Source organism: Lithobates pipiens, unplaced genomic scaffold (genome assembly GCF_037356315.1).
Source record: "Lithobates pipiens isolate NorthernLeopardFrog02 unplaced genomic scaffold, aLitPip1_a1.2 Scaffold_16, whole genome shotgun sequence".
NCBI lineage: Eukaryota > Metazoa > Chordata > Amphibia > Anura > Ranidae > Lithobates > Lithobates pipiens.
In genome coordinates, this window is record NW_027507748.1 from 136,653,926 (window position 1) to 136,675,546 (window position 21,621).

General features: G+C 39.6%; 1 protein-coding gene across 2 annotated transcripts in view; it reads right to left on the reverse strand.

Moving 5' to 3' along the window:
• Positions 1 to 21,621, reverse strand: part of SGSM2 (small G protein signaling modulator 2) — a 550,156-nt gene that overhangs the window by 108,703 nt on the left and 419,832 nt on the right. For both annotated transcript variants that reach the window (XM_077480502.1, XM_077480501.1), the window contains exons 4-6: positions 17,965 to 18,126; positions 10,600 to 10,667; positions 7,597 to 7,745 (exon numbers count right to left, since the gene is read on the reverse strand). In XM_077480502.1, the coding sequence (XP_077336628.1) occupies positions 7,597 to 7,745; positions 10,600 to 10,667; positions 17,965 to 18,126 (379 nt within the window). The remainder of the gene's footprint in view (positions 1 to 7,596; positions 7,746 to 10,599; positions 10,668 to 17,964; positions 18,127 to 21,621) is intronic.

Consider the following 21,621-nt stretch of genomic DNA (forward strand, 5'->3'; position numbering starts at 1 on the left):
AATCAGCCATTTTATGACCACTGACAGGTAAAGTGAATAACATTGATTATCTCAATACTGAGAAGGATGTATTTTTAGAGGAAAAAGTCAAAAAATGCCAGCAAATCCAATAAGACCGACCTATTTCACAACTAAGGCCGCGTACACACGCGGGGACTGTTCGCTCAACTTTGTCCGTCAAACAGTTTCAGCGGACAGTCCGCTCAAAATTAGCATGGACGGACTTGCCCACACACGACGAACGAACAGTCCGCTGAAACCGTGCGCGATGACGTGAACGGCACGTACGACGGGACGAAAAATACGACGTCCTATACACTGCAATGCAAACTTCGGCGTGTAAATCCTTTCTGAGCATGCGCGGAACTTAGTTTGACGAACAAGCCTACACACGAGGGGACTGTTCGCTGAAACAAAGTTTCAGCGGACAGTTTTTCGGAATTTCCGAAAAACTTTGTTCAGCAGACTGTCCGCTGAAACTGTCCGCTGAAAGCCCACACACGAGCGGACTGTACGCCTAAACACTGTTCAGCGGACAAAGTTGAGCGAACAGTCCCCGCGTGTGTACGCGGCCTAATAGTTTTCATATACCCAATTACAACCAAATAAAGATAATTACTCCTTACGGAAGACAATATCCTTTAGAACCCACTCATTTCAGTCCAAACCAAGAAAGAACACAAAACCAGCTTCTGCCAGAATCGTGTGCAGTCGCACAGGTTACCTAATGCGACTCAGACACGGCCGTGGTAAGTATGATTGTTTATAACCTTATTTTGAAGACTCAATATAATCCCGAAAAAAAACATACATAGATCCTGTACGTACGCTTACTACGTCATTTCCAGGTCGCCTACGGTGGTTGGAACGCAGTTGGAGCGCACGCTGCGTATCCACCGAACGCTACCCGTTGTTCATTTGGAATTCGCGCTATAAGGGCTCTATCCTAAGGGGACTTACAAATATTAGAGCTATCTAACTAAACAGGATTAATCCCGGGACATCGCCCTGGAGCGATTGTTATATTCGATACTGTGTTTTTTTGTTTTTCCTGGGACAGAGAGTCATTAGCGTGTTTTCCATAGTTTGATTCTATTACATATTTTTTATCTTGTTTTTTCTGGACTGCTACCGGAGAATTGGATCAATAATCTATGGAGTCTATGTAAAGTAGATCTCTTGGTGGATTGTGTTTCCACATTTTTTTATTCTTATTATATGAAATTTGTTTTTTGTTTTTGTATTTTTTGTGGAAATAAATTGTTTTTTATACGGATTACACTATGGAGACTATAATTTCTTTCCTATGAGGATATAATTGGAATCCCTTTCTGGATACGAATGATCACAAAATACACGGGTCAAGGAGCTGGATATCGTCAGATTTGGTTTAAAGGCGAATTACCCCTGCAGGGGTGTATTCTTCTGGTGAGTGGGGTACCTTGTGGGGGAGCACGGAAGTCACTTTGAAGATTGCACAAGAAGCACTAAAGTCACTTTATGAACATTTCATGTTGGAATTGCACTACTGAAGATTTTCTGGATAATTGGACACTATACTTTCACTTTTATTTTTATTTTTATTAATTTTATTTTTATATTTTGAGGGTCATTATTATATTTTATATTTTTTATTTATATATATATATATATATATATATATATATATATATATATATATTTTTTTTTTTTTTTTTTTTTTTTTTTTTTCACAGGTGTATTTTTTAGTACATATATATATTTTTTAGGTCTTGTGATTTTGGGTACGAGCTGTGTTATATAATTTATAATTTGTTGTTTCTTTATATACTTTTTGTTTTTCCACTTGCACTTTTTAATGCACTTTTATATATTTAGTTCCTTTAATAGAATTTGTATTTTCATACTCATTTTCACATATATTAATTGAGTTGTATTTTCACAACCATTATCTTAGCTGATAGAATGTTGGTATAATTACACTTTAGCACTGATGCGACTTTAAGGTAAAGTCGCACCAAGTACAATCTTTCGTTATTTAGTTTTTTTCCCACAGGATCTATGTATGTTTTTTTTCGGGATTATATTGAGTCTTCAAAATAAGGTTATAAACAATCATACTTACCACGGCCGTGTCTGAGTCGCATTAGGTAACCTGTGCGACTGCACACGATTCTGGCAGAAGCTGGTTTTGTGTTCTTTCTTGGTTTGGACTGAAATGAGTGGGTTCTAAAGGATATTGTCTTCCGTAAGGAGTAATTATCTTTATTTGGTTGTAATTGGGTATATGAAAACTATTAGTTGTGAAATAGGTCGGTCTTATTGGATTTGCTGGCATTTTTTGACTTTTTCCTCTAAAAATACATCCTTCTCAGTATTGAGAATTAACATTTGTTTGTGCTAAATAGGTAGCGCCAGTTACCCCGGCTGTTAAATTGTATTTATTGTTGGAAGAAACCCCAATTGGGGATTTTCTTTTTGTGGGGGGGCTGCAACCTATAATTATACATATATATATATATACACTTTCTTCTGAGCCCACTGCCCCCTTTTTTTGTTTATCCAATACCTAGGGTTGATTAGCGTGGTTTCCTCTACCTCTATAACATTGATTATCTCATTACAATGGCATCTGAAAGTGGGTGGGATATATTAGGCAGCAAGTAAATGTGTTGTCCCTTAAAGTGGTTTTAAAGGCTCAAGGGGGGGCGAGCTCCATAAGATGTGTCTTATGGATGCATAGAGTGGGGCTCAGGAGCGAGCAGAGCTTGCTATTGGAGGCACTGGCTGAAGAGGAGAAGCCAGGAGCGCTGAAAGGAGACTCTGAAAGGCTGAAAGGAAAAGCAGGAGATCGGGCCTCCTCTGTGCAAAACCACTGCACAGACCAGGTAAGTATGACATTTTATTTTTTAAATGACTTAAACAATGGCCAAATTGTAATGGCTGTTGGGTCAGAGCAACCTCAAAACTGCAGCTCTTGTGTTTCCAGTCTACAGTGGTCAGGCCTACGAAAAATGGTCTAAGAAAGAAAAAAAACGAAGAACCAGTGATGGGGTCATGGGTGGCCAGGGCTTCTTGACACATGTGGGGAGCAACACTGGCCTGTAGTTTCTCTAACTCAAATTGCTGAAAAGTTAGTACTGGTTCTGATAGAAAGTAGTCAAAACAAGTAGTGCATCACAGTTTGTTGCGTATGGGGCTGCGTAGCCAAAGACTGGTCAGGGTGTCCATGCTGACCTATGTCCACAGCTGAAAGCACCTACAATGGGCATGTGAGCATCAGAACTAGAGCACCGAACAATAGAAGAAGCTGGCCTAGTCTAAAGAATTCAAGAAGAATGGTTTGAGGAACACAACAATGAGTTTGAGGTGTTGACTTGGCTTCCAAATTCCCCAGATCTCAGTCCAACTGAACACCTGTGGGATGTGCTGGAAGGACAAGTCCAAATCATAGAGGCCCCACCTCGTAACTTACAGGACTTAAAGGATCTGCTATTGCCAGCTTGGTGCAAGATACCACAGCATACCTTCAGAGGCCTAGTGCAGCCCATGCTTGAACAGGTTATGGTATGTGGTCATAATGTTATGACGGATCTGTATATTTCACTATGCACTTGTATTGTATGTATTTTCTCTTTAGTTTACTTAGTTTAGTCACTAAAAAGTGGCAAGTGGAAAAATACTTCCAAAAATGCTAACTACTGTTAGTTTTGCACTGCTATGGACAAAAAAAAAAAAAAAAGAAGACGTGCATGTAGATCAAATGCCACTAAACCTGGAAATGTTACTTGTGGAAGGTGCTGCATTATGTTAGTGACAGGAGACATATGCCTTTTTTCATTTTTCCTTAGCTGCCATTTTTTGTCACTCTAGATAGAATGATGATGAGGATGGATTATAGTTAAAGAATGGGCAATTTTTCAGGGATTGACCTAAAATATTCTGAGATCTAAGCTGTTTACGCTCTCGTGTCGCCATGTCATGGTGTATATTCTGTAGTCTCTGCAGTCATCAATGGCTCTCAGGAATAAAGATCTCCAGAACACAGCAAAATCAATGTAACCCGGCCATTGCATTCATCTTCTAAGTTGTATGAGCAAGGCTAAGCCTTTTCAGGACCACAGAGAGCTCCCACGACTCTGCTATAAACAGCAGCAATTAGTGACAAAAGATCTCTGTTAAAGGAAATCTATAGTCTTTAAAATTGTAATGTAAATCTTATCAATGTGTGTTAGTGTTTGCAATATTGTCTATAGTCTGCCATATTATACACTCACTGGCCAATTTATTAGGTACACCTTGCTAGTAGCGGTTGGACCCCCTTTTGCCTTCAGAACTGCCTTTATTCTTCCTGGCATAGATTTAACAAGGTGTTGGAAACATTCCCCAGAGATTTTGGTCCATATGGACACGATAGCATCACGCATTTTTTGCAGATTTGTCGGCTGCACATCCATGATGCAAATCTCCCATTCCACCACATCTCAAAGATGCTCTATTGGATCGAGATCTAGTGACTGTGGAGGCCATTGGAGTACAGTGAACTCATTGTCATGTTCAAGAAACCGTGGTGAGATGATTTGAGCTTTGTGACATGGTGCATTATCCTGCTAGAATTAGTCATCAGAAGATGGGTATGCTGTAGTCATAAAGGGATGGACACGGTCAGCAACAATACTCAGGTAGGCTGTGGCATTTAAACGATGCTCAATAGGTACTAAGGGGCCCAAAGATTGCCAACAAAATATCCCCCACACCATTACACCAGAACCACCAGCATGAACCGTTGATGCAAGGCAGGATGGATCCATGTTCTCATGTTGTTTACACTCCAAATTCTGACCCTACCATCTGAATCTGAATGTTGCAGCTGAAATCGAGACTCATCAGACCAGACAACGGTTTTCCAATCTTCTTTTGCCCAATTTTGGCGAGCCTGTGCGAATCGTAGACTCAGTTTTCTGTTCTTAGCTGACAGGAATGGCACCCGGTTTGGTCGTTTGCTGCTGTAGCCCATCTGCTTCAAAGTTCAGAGGTATTGTGCATTCAGAGATGGTATTCTACATACCTTGGTTGTATTAAGTGTTTTTTTTTAGTTACTGTTGCCTTTCTATCATCTAAAACCAGACTGCGCATTCTCCTCTGATCTCTGACATCAACAAGGCATTTTCCTCCACAGAACTGCTGCTCACTGGATATTTTCTCTTTTTTTAACCATTTTCTGTAAACCCTAGAGATGGCTGTGCGTTAAAATCCCAATAGATCAGCAGTTTTTGAAATACTTAGATCAGCCGGTCTGGCACCAATAACCATGCCACGTTCAAAGTCACTAAAATCCCCTTCCTTCCCCATTCTGATACTTGGTTTGAACTTCAGCAAGTTGTCTTCACCACGTGTATGCCTCATTCCTACATGCAGTAATGCATGGTCTGTGGGGCTCCAATGTGGCTGATGACCGCACAGGTCTCCTATATCACCATAAATGTATCTGGGACTTGCCCATTATCAAATAGAATCTTCCTATCATCCATGGTCTCTCTCCTTTATGGCACAACAAACAGCTAGCTGAGCTTCTTAAGATCCCAAATGCAGAATTTTGGGCCTCTAGGGGGATTTACTACTTACACCATTTGCTCACTGCACGGCGTCTTAAACCCTTTCAGTTATTGAAGGAAGAATTCTCACTTCCTAATTATATGCTTTTTCTCTACCTACAATTATATCATTCCCCACTAACTCAATTCTCTACTAACGTACATACCCAACATTAGTGTTTATCCCTTTGTTAGAGATATTATGGGGCACCGAGCCTCAAAAATTGATCTCTACACTATACAATATATATACAATCTCAACCCCTTTGCCACAATACTTGCATACAAAGTCAAAATTCACAAAGGGGCAGATATAGATAACCTGGTTGATGAGGACTGGGGAGAGGTCCTTGATATACAGTAGATAATCTGGTTGATGAGCATTGGCCTGAGGTCCTTGATATACAGTAAATAACCTTGTTGATGAGCATTGGCCCAAGGTCCTTGATATACAGTAAAAAATCTGGTTGATGAGGATTAGGGTGAGTTCCTTGATAATTTTTAATTGGTATCTACCTGGGAGATTGTTTCACACAAATATATATATTTCACAGGGCCTATCTGACCCCTATCTGCTTGTCCAAGTTCCTATCAACACATAGCCCGCTATGCTCAATGTGCTTGCTTGCCACAGGCACCTTCTTTCATTTGCTTTGGGCTTACCCCAACACTTAAAGATTTTGGACACAAGTAGTGAGGTTCATCCATGATACAATGGACTCCACGCCAACTCTGCACCCCAAACAATGCATGTTAGGGTTATACCCGAATCCCGAAGCAGATACATTTATGACAACATTCATACATGAAAATGTATTTACTGCAATAAAGCTGAGAGCGCAAGACTGGATGTAAGCTACCCCTCTTATCTTCCAAGCATGGTTTTTAGAAGTAAATCCTACCCTCTCATATAAAAAGCTTATCTATACTCACAGGGGATGTCCATCTAAGTGCAATGAAATGTGGGACCATTTGCAACATCCTGGTACGTGTGGGTGATTTTTAATTCTGCCCTCTTGGACTCCAGGGCTATGTCACATATCCCCTTACTCAATTTTTGCTAAAGTTAAAGTTTAAATGCATCTCAAATGCAAGCTTGATGTACATTCTGCATTTGCCATCTACACAAGCCTTTATAGAAATGTTTTCAGGGGGAAGCTAATGTTCCAGGAGAAAAACCCAGACAATTAGGTGGAGACCATACAAATATTAGGCCGCGTACACACGCGGGGACTGTTCGCCCAACTTTGTCCGTCAAACAGTTTCAGCAAACAGTCCGCTCAAAATTAGCATGGACGGACATGGCCACACACGACGAACGAACAGTTTGCTGAAACCGTGCGCGATGACGTGAACGGCACGTACGACGGGACGAAAAATACGACGTCCTATACACTGCATTATAACTTTCGGCGTGTAAATCCTTTCTGAGCATGTGCGGAACTTAGTTTGACGAACAAGCCTACACACGAGGGGACTGTTCGCTGAAACAAAGTTTCAGCGGACAGTTTTTCGGAAATTCCGAAAAACCTTGTTCAGCGGACTGTTCGCTGAAACTGTCCGCTGAAAGCCCACACACGAGCGGACTGTCCGCCGAAACACTGTTCAGCGGACAAAGTTGGGCGAACAGTCCCCGCGTGTGTACGCGGCCTTAGTCAGACAGTCTCTCTATAAAGAAATTAACCTAGACCTTCTCTACTACAATGATACAATGCACTGCGACATTACTGAATCATAGGAATCCAAAGTAGGTTTAGTCTTTTCGCAAGCATATCATTTTACTGAAAAAGAATTACTAATACCCTTTAATCAGCAGACAATAATGTATTTGAAGTGGTGTAGATTTCTCTAATCAGCAATATTTAATCTTAGAGGACCATAGAATATAAGGATCATTAACCTACACAGAAATACAATGCCAATGATAATGTATTATGCTTACAACTAACACAAATATGTACGGTTTATGAAACATCAGCAAATGACTTCTGTACTTTGGTGGTTAGAAGACAAGGATACATACACCAAGGGCGGGCCTCTTGCATGGACTAGAGTCCTGGCGAGTGTGAGTTCCATGGATCCTGTGCCTCTGTACTAGTTCATCAGCTGAAGGATCTGTCCAGTAATGATCTGCTGTCTTTAGCTTTGTGTACTCTAGTGCACAAGGTCCCACTGAAAAATAACACAAGGAGAAATGAATCCACTGTGTGATGCGCTTATTTGAAGAATACACATTACTGCAGTTTTTTCTTGAACCATAGTAGTTTTTTTTACCATTGCAATTAAAGGAATCTATGTGCAAATATAGTAGTTATTTAAAGAGCAACTGCAGGTAACACTGTAAATAAATCACTGAATGCTAATTTTAAGAGAGTCCATTCAGTTCAGTTTAAAGGAGCACTAGCACACGTATTATTGAATAGTGAGAACTGTGGTAATCCATGGCATGGTAGCTTTCAGCATATCTATTTCTTTCCCATTTCACATGCCTTTTATATACAGTTGCCTTTATTATATGAGGACTAGGTTGTCCAGCAAAACTAGCAGTTACTGGTAAGGGCAAAACTGTATCACTGCTAGGGGTGTGGTTGCTAGGCGCAACACTGGAGGAAGCCTGGGCAGTAGTGGGAATCAGCGCCACAGAGTGATTTGGGTATGCCACACCCCCTGCGCACACCTATGGTTATGCCCTTGGTGCTGTGTGCCCTAAATCTTCAGCTTTAAATCATTATTTTAGAAATAAACATGTATTACAGGATGTATCTGTGATGCAGCATTTGAAAAACATTATGGGTTTTCTAAAGAAAAACACAGCAGTAGCAGTTTCCCTTCACACTGTCTCTGTAAAACTAGGAGGTTTGCAAGAAGCCCTCTGAAAAGAACAGAGCAAAAAGTAAGGGAAGGGAACGAGTCAATGACTCATTTAGCAGTGTGTGTAATCTGAGCTTCAACAACTGTAAAGAACGGGTTATTTTCAAATAGTTAAAATTAGCCCAGTAAACTGAACCAGAGCTCTATTTTCTGTCTAGAAATGGTAAAAGTGAAATATTTATATCCAATATTTTATATTTACCTAATGAAATGCAATAAAACATATTATGTATTTTTTTCCTATATAAAGAAAAGACAAAGAAAATATACCTTTAAAATACCTGTACAAAAGAACTTACATTTTTTGGCAACTACAAAATGGCAGCATTAAAACATGAGTTGAGTGACCTTATATAAATATGAGTGACCTTATATAAATACAGTATATGTAAAGAGGAAAGGACCTCCGTTACAACTGATCAGCCCAGGGGAATAAGTGATAAAGAGCGGCCTCATCCTACATGTCTTCACCAAACCACACACACACACTGATGCATTTCATCCACACTATATTGCCAAAAGTATTGGGCCACCCCTCCAAATCATTTGATGGAGGGGGATTATGGTTAAGGGGTTGTTTTTCAGGGGTTGGGCTTGGCCCCTTCGTTTCAGTGGAGGAAACACTTAGGCCCCTTTCACACGGACGGACAGAATGGTGCTTTTAGCTGTGGATTTTCTAGTTTTCTACCGCAGCTAAAAGCACACAATGCTTTCCTATGGCCCCATTAACACACAGCGTTTAGCTGCGATTTCGTTACATGCGGTTTGGTGCGAATAGAAAAAATAGAAGTGAATGCGTCCAGGTGTGATGTAGCGCAGCTATATGCACATAACCGCAGGTAATCGCAGTCTTTTGTGTCAACTGCGGATAGCAGCGTGAGAAGGGATTCAAGGGACCAAAAAATAAATAAAAAAAAGGGTTGCTATGGGAACGACTATATTAGATAACTGCTGCTGAACGCAACTGCACAGAAACACACATAAACGCAGGTAATTTCACTGTACAAATGCAGCTGATCGCAGTGCCTGGAGTCTTGAATTTCACAGAAAAAAATAAACATGCTAAACTGCGGCAGAACAGCCCTCCGTGTGAAAGGGGTCTTAAGGTGTCAGCATACCAAGACATTTTGGACAATTTCATGCTTCCAACTTTGTGGGAACAGTTTGGGGATGGCCCCTTCCAGTTCGAACATGACTGCGCACCAGTAAACAAACAAGATCCATAAAGACATGGATGAGCGAGTTTGACCTGACCTCAACCCCGATAGAACACCTTTGGTATAAATTAGAGCAGAGACTGCGAGCCAGGCCTTCTCTTCTACATCAGTGCCTGACCTCACAAATGTGTTTCTGGAAGAATGTCCAAACATTTCCAAAGACACACTCCTTGTGGACAGCCTTACCAGAAGAGTTTAAGCTGTTATAGCTGCAAAGGGTGGGCCAACTCAATATTGAAACTATGGACTAATGCAGGCCATATACGGTTGAATTACGAACAAATTTTCTTTTCAAAATCAGAAAGTTCTTTTTTTTGTGATCCAATGATGCCACCATTGATTTTCGAAAATTCGGCCGACCAAGCCTTCAATTTCACCTCATGTTGCTACAGAAAAGAATTTTTGTAACCGGGAATCTTCTTTTCTCTCCGTAAATTTTCTTTTCTTATTACATTTCTCGCATGATTCTCCCATCATTGATTAGAATATCGTTTGTTTTTCCAAAATTTTCCAACATGTCCGATTAATCAAATTTGATTTCCGCATGAAAATCGGCTGTTGTTGCAGCCCACTAATGGTACGAAATTCATACGAAAATTATTTCGAAATTCGAACCGTGTATGGCTGGCATAAGACTGGGATGCCAATAAAGTACATGTGTATGTAAAGGCAGGTGTCTCAATACTTTTGACAATATAATGTATGTGTCCTAGAGGGATCAGAAAATAAGGCCTGCCTCTTGGAATATAAGGACTCTATAGTATTCTTAGAAGCCCTCCTAATATGACACGATTACATCAAACAGTATATGTCAGTTATAAAACTGGCTATTACAGGGCCAATAGCATACAGCCCAGTTCACGTCTTATATTACAAAAATTTGCACTAAAATGTACATGGCTATAACTAGTAAACTATGAATTTTGTTTCAGTCTTACCTAAAAGAACTGCCAATATGGAACCACAAACTGGATCAGCCAATAAAGCTTCTTTTTCGTAATATTTACTGTAGAGATAAACAATAAACAATCAGGTATTGCATGCAGTGAGTTTATATTTATAATATAATCATTATGCGACATATTGAAGTGCAAGATTTGAGCATTTACAATCTTCATAACTTTTTTTGGAACCTTTATTTTAGGGAGAGTGTTTGATTTGAGTGGCACTATACAATGGTCATTAAAGATGGCTGTGTGAATCTTCCACAAACAACCTGTGAGGAAACTGGTATTATTATTGGAAGACGCAATCCCACTTATTTGTTAAAAAGGTATACAGTATTATGAAAACAACACAATTCATCTATATATCTATTAAATAAGAAAGTATATATATATTATATATATATATATATATATTGTCACTATAAAGGAAGGAAATACATACTTCAATAAATTAGCTTTACTTTATTGTTAGCACTATATTTTCACACATTATAAAGCACATTAAGATACATTTTATCTCTGCTATAAGGCATGACTAAAGTAATTTCCAGCTGAATTACCTCTTTCAAAGAGGATTAATATGTAATTCTTCTTTGCTGAAATAGTCATTTGTTCTTTATAAGCTTTGCTCAGCTGGATTTATATCCATAAAAGCAAGTAACTGAGCAAACTAAAAAGTCTGCACAGGCCCAACAGAATAAATTGGTAATTAATTTTATTTACAAAAGTTATTTCACTGCCCTGTTGTACAACATCACATTTACATCACTATCATTCCTTATGGAATTAAACATATAGAGTATCTCACAAAAGTGAGTACACCCCTCAAGTTTTTGTAAATATTTTAGTATACCTTTTTATATGCCAACATTGAAGAAATGACACTTTGCTACAATGTAAAGTAGTGAGTGTACAGCTTGTATAACAGTGTACATTTGCTGTCCCTTCAAAATAACTCAACACACAGCCATTAATGTCTAAACCGCTGGCAACAAATGGCAAATAACTCTCTGAGATCTGAAAAAAAGAATGGTTGCTCTACATAAAGATGGCTTCGGCTATAAGAAGATTGCCAAGATACTGAAACTGAGGTGTAGCACAGTGGCCAAGATCATACAGCGGTTTAACAGGACAGGTTACACTCAGAACAGGCCTCACCATGGTCAACCAATAAAGTTGAGTGCACATCCTCAGCATCATATCCAGGGGTTGTCTTTGGGTAATAGACGTATGAGTGCTGCCAGCATTGCTGCAGAGGTTGAAGGGGTGGGGGGGGTCAGCCTGTCAGTGCTCAGACCATACGCCTCACACTGCATCAAATTGGTCTGCATGGCTGTCCAGAAGAAAGCCTCTTCTAAAGATAATGCACAAGAATGCTCGCAGTTTGCTGAAGACAAGCAGACTAAGTACATGGATTACTGGAACCATGTCCTGTGGTCTGATGAGACCAACATAAACTTATTTGGTTCAGATGGTGTCAAGTGTATGTGGCGGCAACCAGGTGAGGAGTACAAAGACAAGTGTGTCTTGCCTACAGTCAGGCATGGTGGTGGGAGAGCCATGGTCTGGGGCTGCATGAATGCTGCCGGCACTGGGGAGCTACAGCTCATTGAGGGAACCATGAATGCCAACACATACTGTGACATACTGAAACAGAGCATAATCCCCTCCTTTTGGAGATTGGGCCACAGGACAGTATTTCAACATGATAAGGACCCCAAACACATCTCCAAGATGACCACTGCCTTGCTAAAGAAGCTGAGGGTAAAGATGATGGCCTGGCCCAGCATTTCTCCAGACCTAAACCCTATTAAGCATCTGTGGGGCATCCTCAAAGGGAAGGTGGAAGAGCACAAGGTCTCTAACATCCTCCAGCTCCATGATGTCGTCATGGACGATTGGAAGAGGACTCCAGTGGCAACATGTGAAGCTCTGGTGAACTCCATGCCCAAGAGTGCTGGAAAATAATGGAGGCCACAATAAATATTGACACTTTGGGCCCAATTTGGACATTTTCACTTAGTAGTGTACTCACTTTTATTGCCAGCGGTTTAGACACTAATGGCTGTGTGTTGAGTTATTTTGAGGGGACAGAAAATTTACACTGTTACACAAGCTGTACACTCACTACTTTACATTGTAGCAAAGTGTAATTTCTTCAGCATTGTCACATGAAAAGATATAATAAAATATTTACAAAATTGTGAGGGGTGTACTCACTTTTGTGAGATACTATATTAGACATACCTCCCAACAGTGGGACTGTCCTGGGATTTTAACAAAATCCTGACATCTCATAAACCTGAGCTGTGTCCTGCTACTGCAGTGGGAGTGCTCATTCCTGTATACAACTTGGCTCATTTTGCACACACAAAGGCAGCAATGATAAAAGTTCCAAACCTCTTCCATAACTGCACACACGCAAGAACTTTTTCTTCACGTGCACAAATGTGCCGAAGGGCTCTGCCAGGACCCAAAAGCCAGAAGCAGCTCTTCGCCACATCTGCACATGTACCATAATGGCAGAACTGGAGAAGGAAAAGGGGGGGGGCAAAGCCAATAAGTAGGGGCCTAAGTAGTCATCTTTAGTAAAAGGAGATTTAAAGATTTATTAGAGCAGCAGCGGTCATATTGCCCATTGTGCACTAACTAAATTTAATTTAGATTTAATTGACATTTGATTTAGATTCTAATGTGAGTACATACACATAATTGCACAATATAAAGGAATAGTAGTGGTAAAAAAAAATATTTGTGGGTTTAAAGTAGAAGTATAGGCAAAACATTTTATTTTTATTTTGGATAGAGTAAGGGAGGGTTATAACCCCTGACAGTTTATTTTTTGCCATCTGTGCCCTATTGGGGAGATTTCCCTTCACTTTCTCTCCCATAGGCAAAATAGCAAACAAAAGGAAATCCCTGCAAATTAAGGAAATCTCTTGGGGATCCCCAGGCCATCAGAACTAGTGTCCCCATTGTAAGATTCCCCCTCTATTACTCTTCTGGGGACAACCCAAATGTTGGCATTTTCTTTTACTTTTGCTTTTAATCATAATGGTAAACAGGAAACATAGAGAAAGGGAATCTCTCTAACTGTTCTAATCCATCTCTACTCCATCCAAAACTAAAAAAACAAGTTTTGTCTTTAAAGGGGTTGTAAATGTTCGTTTTTTATTTTCTAAATAGGTTCCTTTAAGCTAGTGCATTGTTGGTTCACTTCGCTTTTCCTTCAATTTCCCTTCTAAATGTTTTTTTTTCTTTGTTTTCTTTGTCTGAATTTCTCACTTCCTGTTCCTCCTCAGTAAGCTGTTCAGTAAGCTTTTCTGGCTGACTAAACACCGCTCGGATGATGGTGTGAAGTTTACTGAGGAGAAACAGGAAGTGAGAAATTCAGACAAAGAAAAAAACGTTTAGAAGGGAAATCTAAGGAAAAAGTAAGTGAACCAACAATGCACTAGCTTAAAGGAACCTATTTAGAAAATAAAAAACAAAGCTTTACAACCCCTTTAACTAATTATTTTTTCTTTGTATAATTCTCCTTTAATGGGGTGTGGTCAGGGTGTGTCTAAGGCTTCCATAGTTTTGCTGATAGGTGTCACTTGTTCCCATCTAAAAAAGTTGGGAGGTATGCCTATATCAGAAAGAACAGCTATTTTCAGAAGCTCTGATAGACCAATGGTATACAGTAAGAGGGGAGTGTGGGACAACGACCCTAAACATACAGCCAGAGCTAAAATGGAATGGTTTATATCAAAGCATATTCATGTGTTGGAATGGCCAAGGAAAAGTCCAGACCTAAATCCCAATGACAATATGTGGCAAGACTTGAAAATTGCTGTCCACAGATGCTCTCCATCCAATCTGACAGAGCGTGAGCTATTTTGCAAAGAAGAATAAGCAAAAATGTCACTCTCTAGATGTGAAAAGCTGGTAGAGACATCTCCAAAAAGACTGTAATTGCTGTAATTGCAGCGAAAGGTGGTACTACAAAGTATTGACTCAGGGGGGCTGAATACAAATACACATCACACTTTTCATATATGTATTTGTAAAAAATGTTGAAAAACATTTATTATTTTCCTTCCACTTCACAATTATGTGCCACATTGTGTTGGTCTATCACATAAAATCCCAATAAAATGCATTCACTTTTTGGGTTGTAAAAATTACAAAATGTGGAAAATTTCAAGGGGTATGAATACTTTTTCAAGGCACTGTAACAGGGGAGTGCAGGGAAGGAGAATCATAAAGTAGTTCTTGTTACTGTATAACAGACTGCACTTTTCCTGTATGATGGCTGTTCTGATTATTTCCATAGACAAAGACAAAAAATGATACAGTGTATAGGAAAGAAGTTTATATCATGGCAGAACCTGCTGTGATGTGTTTTGGAGATGAAGGGTATGCATTTCCTTGAATGGAAAGAAGATGAAAGGACTGAATAATGAACACAATGATGAATCTATTTGAATTTTAATACAGTGAAAACAAGTTGGACGTTAAGTGTAAGAATTACAGTACTCAGCTGGAAATCATCTGCTTGTACATTAGCTACAATTGTGGTTTGATAGAAAATAGACAATAATTCTCTATACTCTGCATGCTCTGCGTGAATCTCTGCTCTTCCCTGCAGCTGATAGTAGACACACAGAATGACGGTGTTCATTGAAATCTTAATCCGTACATTTAATACCAATAGTGTTCTGTCTTCAACAGAACTTAAATGCGCTCAATAAAGTGACCCTGTCACCAAAATTGAATTGCTCAAAAAGACTTGTCGGTAAAAGAAGAGAAAATATATACCTTTCCCATTGTCTCTGCTACCAAACCTAACTCCATTAAAGAGAAACGTTCCTCTGAAGTCAGCTGACAAACCAACATTAATGGGAATGTCATTGTTTTGTATCCCCCCACAGTGCTCAGTTGTTCCTCTTGCTGACATCCACTCACTGCAAGGCACAGTATTGGCATGGATGTCACCTGGAGGAACCACTGAGCGCTGCAGGGGACACCGAAGAAGAACACTACCATAAGTATCAGACTTCAGTCTTCAACAAAGCTACGTTCAGCAGCGTGGGAGCAGAAAAGGTTAGCATCTCTTCTTTTACATGCAAACCTTTTTTGGGCAATTTAACTTTGGCAACAGATTAACTTTGGCAAGAAGACAATCCACTAGAGTTGGCATTGCTCCAGGTGAAAAGTTGTATTGTGTTCACCAGCCACAGATGCCCAGATGGACACTTTACTACCTACATGGAAAAATTCAGGTCACATTCCATTGAAATCTTTATTCAGTGAGCTTTATTGTGGCAGTAGCATGGCTTACAATGCAGGATCTCACCTCCTGTGACATGTTTCACCCTTATCCAGGGCTTAATCATAAGGATAAATAAATAACAGGGCTGCACCCTAAAAAGCAAAAGTAACCAATAGCAGCTCTCCTATTTATGATCTCACAGGTTGCCTTTAAATTGGTTGTAAACCCTTACAGACCACTTTTTGCTACAGGTAAGCCTATAATAAGGCTTACTTGTAGCTACCCAATATATCTCCTAAACTTGCAAGGTTTAGGAGATATCCCCTGTATTTACATGTGCCAATTTCATCGGCACATGCGCACTGAAGCAAACTGAAGCAATGGCACTTACGTGCCATTGCTTCAGTTAGACTATGCCATTACCGGCGGCTCCTGCAAATGTGCATCATCACGGCTCCAGCCAATCACAGCGTTGAAGCCACGATACCTGCAAGTAACCCCTGGGAGTGATGTCGCTGGCCGGTGCTGTGTATGGGCACCGCAGCGAGGGCTTCGATCTCAGGTGAGTATTACATAATCAGCTAGTATGCTATGCATACTAGCTCATTATACCTTTGTCTTGCAGGTGTTAGTTTATTTTTTTTCAAAAGTGGGTTTACAACCACTTTAAAATGGCTGTAAACCTCAGACATAAAATAAAGCATATCCCTCTATAGTGTATACTTGTCTCAAATAAGAGCACTAAGTGTCATTTCTGTCTTCTGCTTCATTCTTCTACTATCACCATGAGTCACTTCTGACAAGTTTTCCTGACACCAAGAGAAAAAAGGTGACAGGAGAGGAAGCGCCAGCTCACATCTTGTGATTGACAGCCTCAGCTCTGTTCCTGTGCGCTGTGTGGCTTGAAAGTCAAATCCATTTTTCTGTGGATTGAAAGTGGCTGCAAAGAAGCTGCAGATGATCAGTAGCACTAACATACATAAAAGGATATAAAGATAAAAACAAATATTTTTATTTAAAAAAAATGGTAATTAGCTGTAGCCAACCAAATGTTATTTAACTTAGGTTTATATATACTTTAAAGTGTCTGTAAACCTCAGACATGAAATATGAACAAAGCTTATCCCTCTATAGCAGTGATGGCGAACCTTGGCACCCCAGATATTTTGGAACTACATTTCCCATGATACCCAACTACACTGCAGAGTGCATAAGTATCATGGGAAATGTAGTTCCAAAACATCTGGGGTGCCAAGGTTCACCATCACTGCTCTATAGTATATATTTTCTCAATTAAGAGCACAAAGTATCATTTCTGTCTGCTGCTTCGTTCCTCTGCTATCAGCATCAATCACTTCTGACAAGATTTCCTGACACCAAAAGTGACCAGGAGGAATCTCCAGCTGATTGACAGCCTAAGCTCTGTTCCTGTGTGCAGCGGGTGTGTCTCTTCCTTCCAATCAGCTCTCAGAGCTCTCCTTACTGAGCTTTGCAGTGTGTAATTTTAGCTCTCTGCCCCCTTTTTTTCTGACAGCTCAGACAATCTTGTTAAATTCTGCACTTTGAATGAACATAGAGAAATGAAGACTGTGGATAAACAGGCACAACATAAGTAGGAAGACTTGTTTCATCTCTGTGTACCACATGAAGCCAGTCACTTCACTGGGTGTATGTAAGAGTTACAACCACTTCAAGGTGAATGTTTATATGTAAACTATGCTTCTGAATGTTCTTTTTGTAAGGAAATAATTTGTTGACTGTCTGACAAATTCTGGTTGCCAAATCAAATCTTTAAACAATGTTTCTGTGTGTCAGTTGTAAGAAAAATATTTTTTAAGGTTTTCTCTATTCTTACTTGTGCAGCTTGCCTTATTAGTATTGTATACATTGTGGATATTGAGACAGGTGGCTATAGTATGTATGGCATTGCTGAAACACAAATTGCTCAACAACTCATATGGGCACAAATGTAAAGTTATGTGCAAAACAAACACAAATTTAAATATATTTTTTTAGTTCTACAACATGTTCCATTTAACCCAAAAACAAAATATTAGTTGGAGTAGAGTTAACAGTAAAAATAAAATACAGTTTCTTACCTGCAGTTATCCACAATGTACTGGACAATCTTATCAAGCACTCTTTCTATCAGTGCAGTACGCACCCAAATGTGCTTAAGGGCTTGTGGGGTGAGGGGGACCGTCCTTCCTGTGGTTGAACTTTGTCTTTTTAAGGACTCTTGGCCATTGCAAAGATTTTTTCTAAAAAAAATAAAATAAAAAAAAAATAAAAACTTTAAGCAATGGTGAACTTAAAATAAGATGTTATATTATTATTATTATTATTATTATTATTATTATTATACAGGATTTATGTAGCGCCGAAAGTTTACGCAGCACTTTACAACATTAGGGCAGACAGTGCAATTACAATACAATTCAATACAGGAGGAATCAGAGAGCCCTGCTCGTTAGAGCTTACAATCTAGGAGGGAGGGTCAAGTTATACAAAAGGGTAATAGCTGTGGGGGATGAGCTAATGGAGAAAATAGTGCAGTTGTTAGATGGAGGCAGGATAGGTTTTTTAGGGATTGCCTAAAAGTGGATACATTTGGAGACAGTTTGACAGATTGGGGTAGCAAATTCCAGAGAATGGGCGAGGCTTGGGAAAAGTCCTGGAAGTTGATATGGGAGCAGGTGATGAGGGAGCTAGAGAGCAGGAGGTCTTGGGAGGAACGAAGAGGTTGATTAGGTTGGTATTTTGAGACTAGGCTAGTGATGTAGCTGGGGGCAGAGTTGTGGATGACTTTGTAACTTATTGTTAGTATTTTGAATTTCATTGGGCAAATGGCAGCTAATGGGGGTAGCAGACACTGTGCGGTTTGTAAGGTGGATGAGTCTGGCAGCAGCATTTATGATGGACTGAAGGGGGGATAGTCTATTTAAAGGTAAGCTAAAGAGCAGGGAATTGTAGTAGTCGAGGCGAGAGATAACCAGGGAGTGAATCAGGAGCTTTGTGGTTTCATTGGTTAGAAAGGGACGTTGTTTAGAGATGTTGCAGAGGTTGAAGCGGTGAGCTTTGGAAAGTGATTGGATATGGGGCCGAAAGGAGAGTTCAGAGTCCAGGATAACACCTAGCACACTGACATGTGGGGACGGGTGGATGGTTGTGCCATTGCTCTTGACAGATAAGTCAGGGGAAGAGGCACGTCAGGGAGGAAATATTATGAGTTCGGTTTTGGGCAAGTTGAGTTTGAGAAAGTGGTGTGACATCCATACAGATATGTCTGTTAGTAAGTTAGTGATGCGTGAGGAGACTGATGGAGTGAGTTGAGGGGTGGAGAGAGAGATTTGTGTGTCATCAGCGTAGAAATTATATTGAAAGCCGTGAGAGGCTATCAGCTGACCCAGGGAAGAGGTGTAGATTGAAAATAAAAGCAATCTCCTGGACAGTGAGTGAGTCACTGGGTGGAGGCAGTGGAGGACAAAGTAGAGAGTTGAAGGTAGAGAAAAGTTTACAGGGACTGGACAAGAAGGTGGTAATAAGATTTGTAAAATAGATCTGGTTGGCAGTGTAGAGGAAAGAATAGTATTTTTGGAGGGCAGATTTGTATTGGTTGAAGTCTTTGAGAGACTTGGTCTTGTGCCACAGATGCTCAAGAGCGTGACTACGTACGACTATGTTATATGTATTTAATATTCTTTTTTATTATGCGTTACAAGATATTATGAGCTTAACATTAGAGATCAGTTCTCTTCAGGGTTGAATCTACTGTAAACAGCATGTATAAGAGTCAGCTTGCTGTCTGAATAAACTACTTACACCATGTTTACCGGTCTATATCTATGCTTTACCTTCTACAGACATCCTGATGACTGTTCTCAGGGGAAGAATTGATTAACTACAGAGTTGTCTGGCAGTGCTCCCTTCATACATATAAAAATATCCACACTCAGGTAAGATGGAAAGATCTGATGTCTATGGATGGCTTTAAATGTAATTGGAAGGAAAAGCATTCAAAACAAAGACAATAATAATGGAGCCTTTTAAACGTCATGTTCAACAAGCTTCCCATTGACATGAATAGATGAAGGTGGCTGTACAAAGTGATGCACCACACTTTGTATAAAGTAGAGCATGAGCATAGGCATAATGCACCAAATTTGAAATGTGTTTAGGAAGAAAAGAAGACTGATCACACACTTGGATCCAAAAGATGCTGTAGAAATGTCTTTATTGTCATGAACCAGACAAAATTGCAATGATGATTAACTGACGTGTTTCACACGAAAAGAACCATGCTTGAAATGCGTTTACCTGAACAATTAGACAGTAATATGAAATGGATCATAGTGCAGATTAGAACATACAGTAACTTGACTGATATGCTTATATCAGATACTAGGTTCCATATTTACTGTCTGTAGCAGAATTTAAGCTCAATTGGGTGTATTTTCAGCAGATCTACAACCAAAAATAACCAGATTAAATGAAGGGTCAATTTAAGGATACAATAACAAAAACATCTTTTACTGCAATATCCACATTCACTTTGAAGGTTTTCTCCCAGTTATTTCTTCTGCAGGTAGATGTCCTCAGTCTTATGGCCCGCATTATTCAACCCACTTCCTATGAGTCCAGATCATCCTAAGTAAACTTGAAAGTACAATGAAAGTGCAGTCGCTCTAAATCTAAGGGGTAGATCTGAAATGAGGGGAAGCTCTGCTGATTTTATCATCCAATCACGTGCAAGCTAAAATGCTGTTTTTTATTTTCCTTGCATGTCCCACTCGGATCTACAGCGACTTTACTTCCACGTACATTTGCAGTGCAAAGTAGATTTTACTTTAGTAAATAAACTCCAGAGTGCAAAAAAATCTAAAGGTATAAATTCAAAATATATACATTACTAAAGCTTTCCTCATAAAGCACAAATATGCGAACATTCAACAGCCATTGGTTTACCTACAGCTAGACCCAGATTGTTGCAGAAGATGCATTAATGCTGAGGGGAGGAAACCAATGATAAAAGAGAGGATCTATACTAGAGAATGATAATCGCAGATTAGCAAAAGCAAAATAAAAAAAATTATTTAAATAAAATGAAACATAGGTTGGGGTATAAACAAAATTAACAGGAAAATAGACATTGGTCTTACTTCTACATGATCGGAGAGAAATAGATGATGATGAGAATTTATTATTAGCAGAGGATAGGCTATCAATTTACTTTAAACCATTCTTTCCACTAGTAGCTAGTAAGGATTCATAAACATAGTGAGAGTGAGTAGTGTTGAAAACTTCGGATGTATTGGGTGCCTTATGAGATTTCCAGTATCTCGCTATCATTGATCTAGCAACCAGAAGAATATGTGTAATCACAACGCGAAGTCAGGGGGGGAAATTCTCAATGCCAATGTTTAGTACTGCCAAACTTGGATTAAGGGGTATCAATCAGCATGCTTCTTGTCAGCACATGAACTCATTGGCTCCCTGTACTGCTTGTTCCTCTCATACTCACACTGGGCTATATAGAGACTGCAAGAGGCTGATATCAGGTCAAATTTAGGTACATACACTGTTTGCATTTAAAAAATGTATTTATTGATGTATTATTGATTATAGAGCTGTGTTCATTTGTATCTGTTAGCCCTTGTACACACGGTCGGACATTCCGACAACCAAATCCGTCGGATTTTTTACGACGGATTTTGTCTGACGGATTTTGTCCGACGGATTTTGTCCGAAACAAAGTT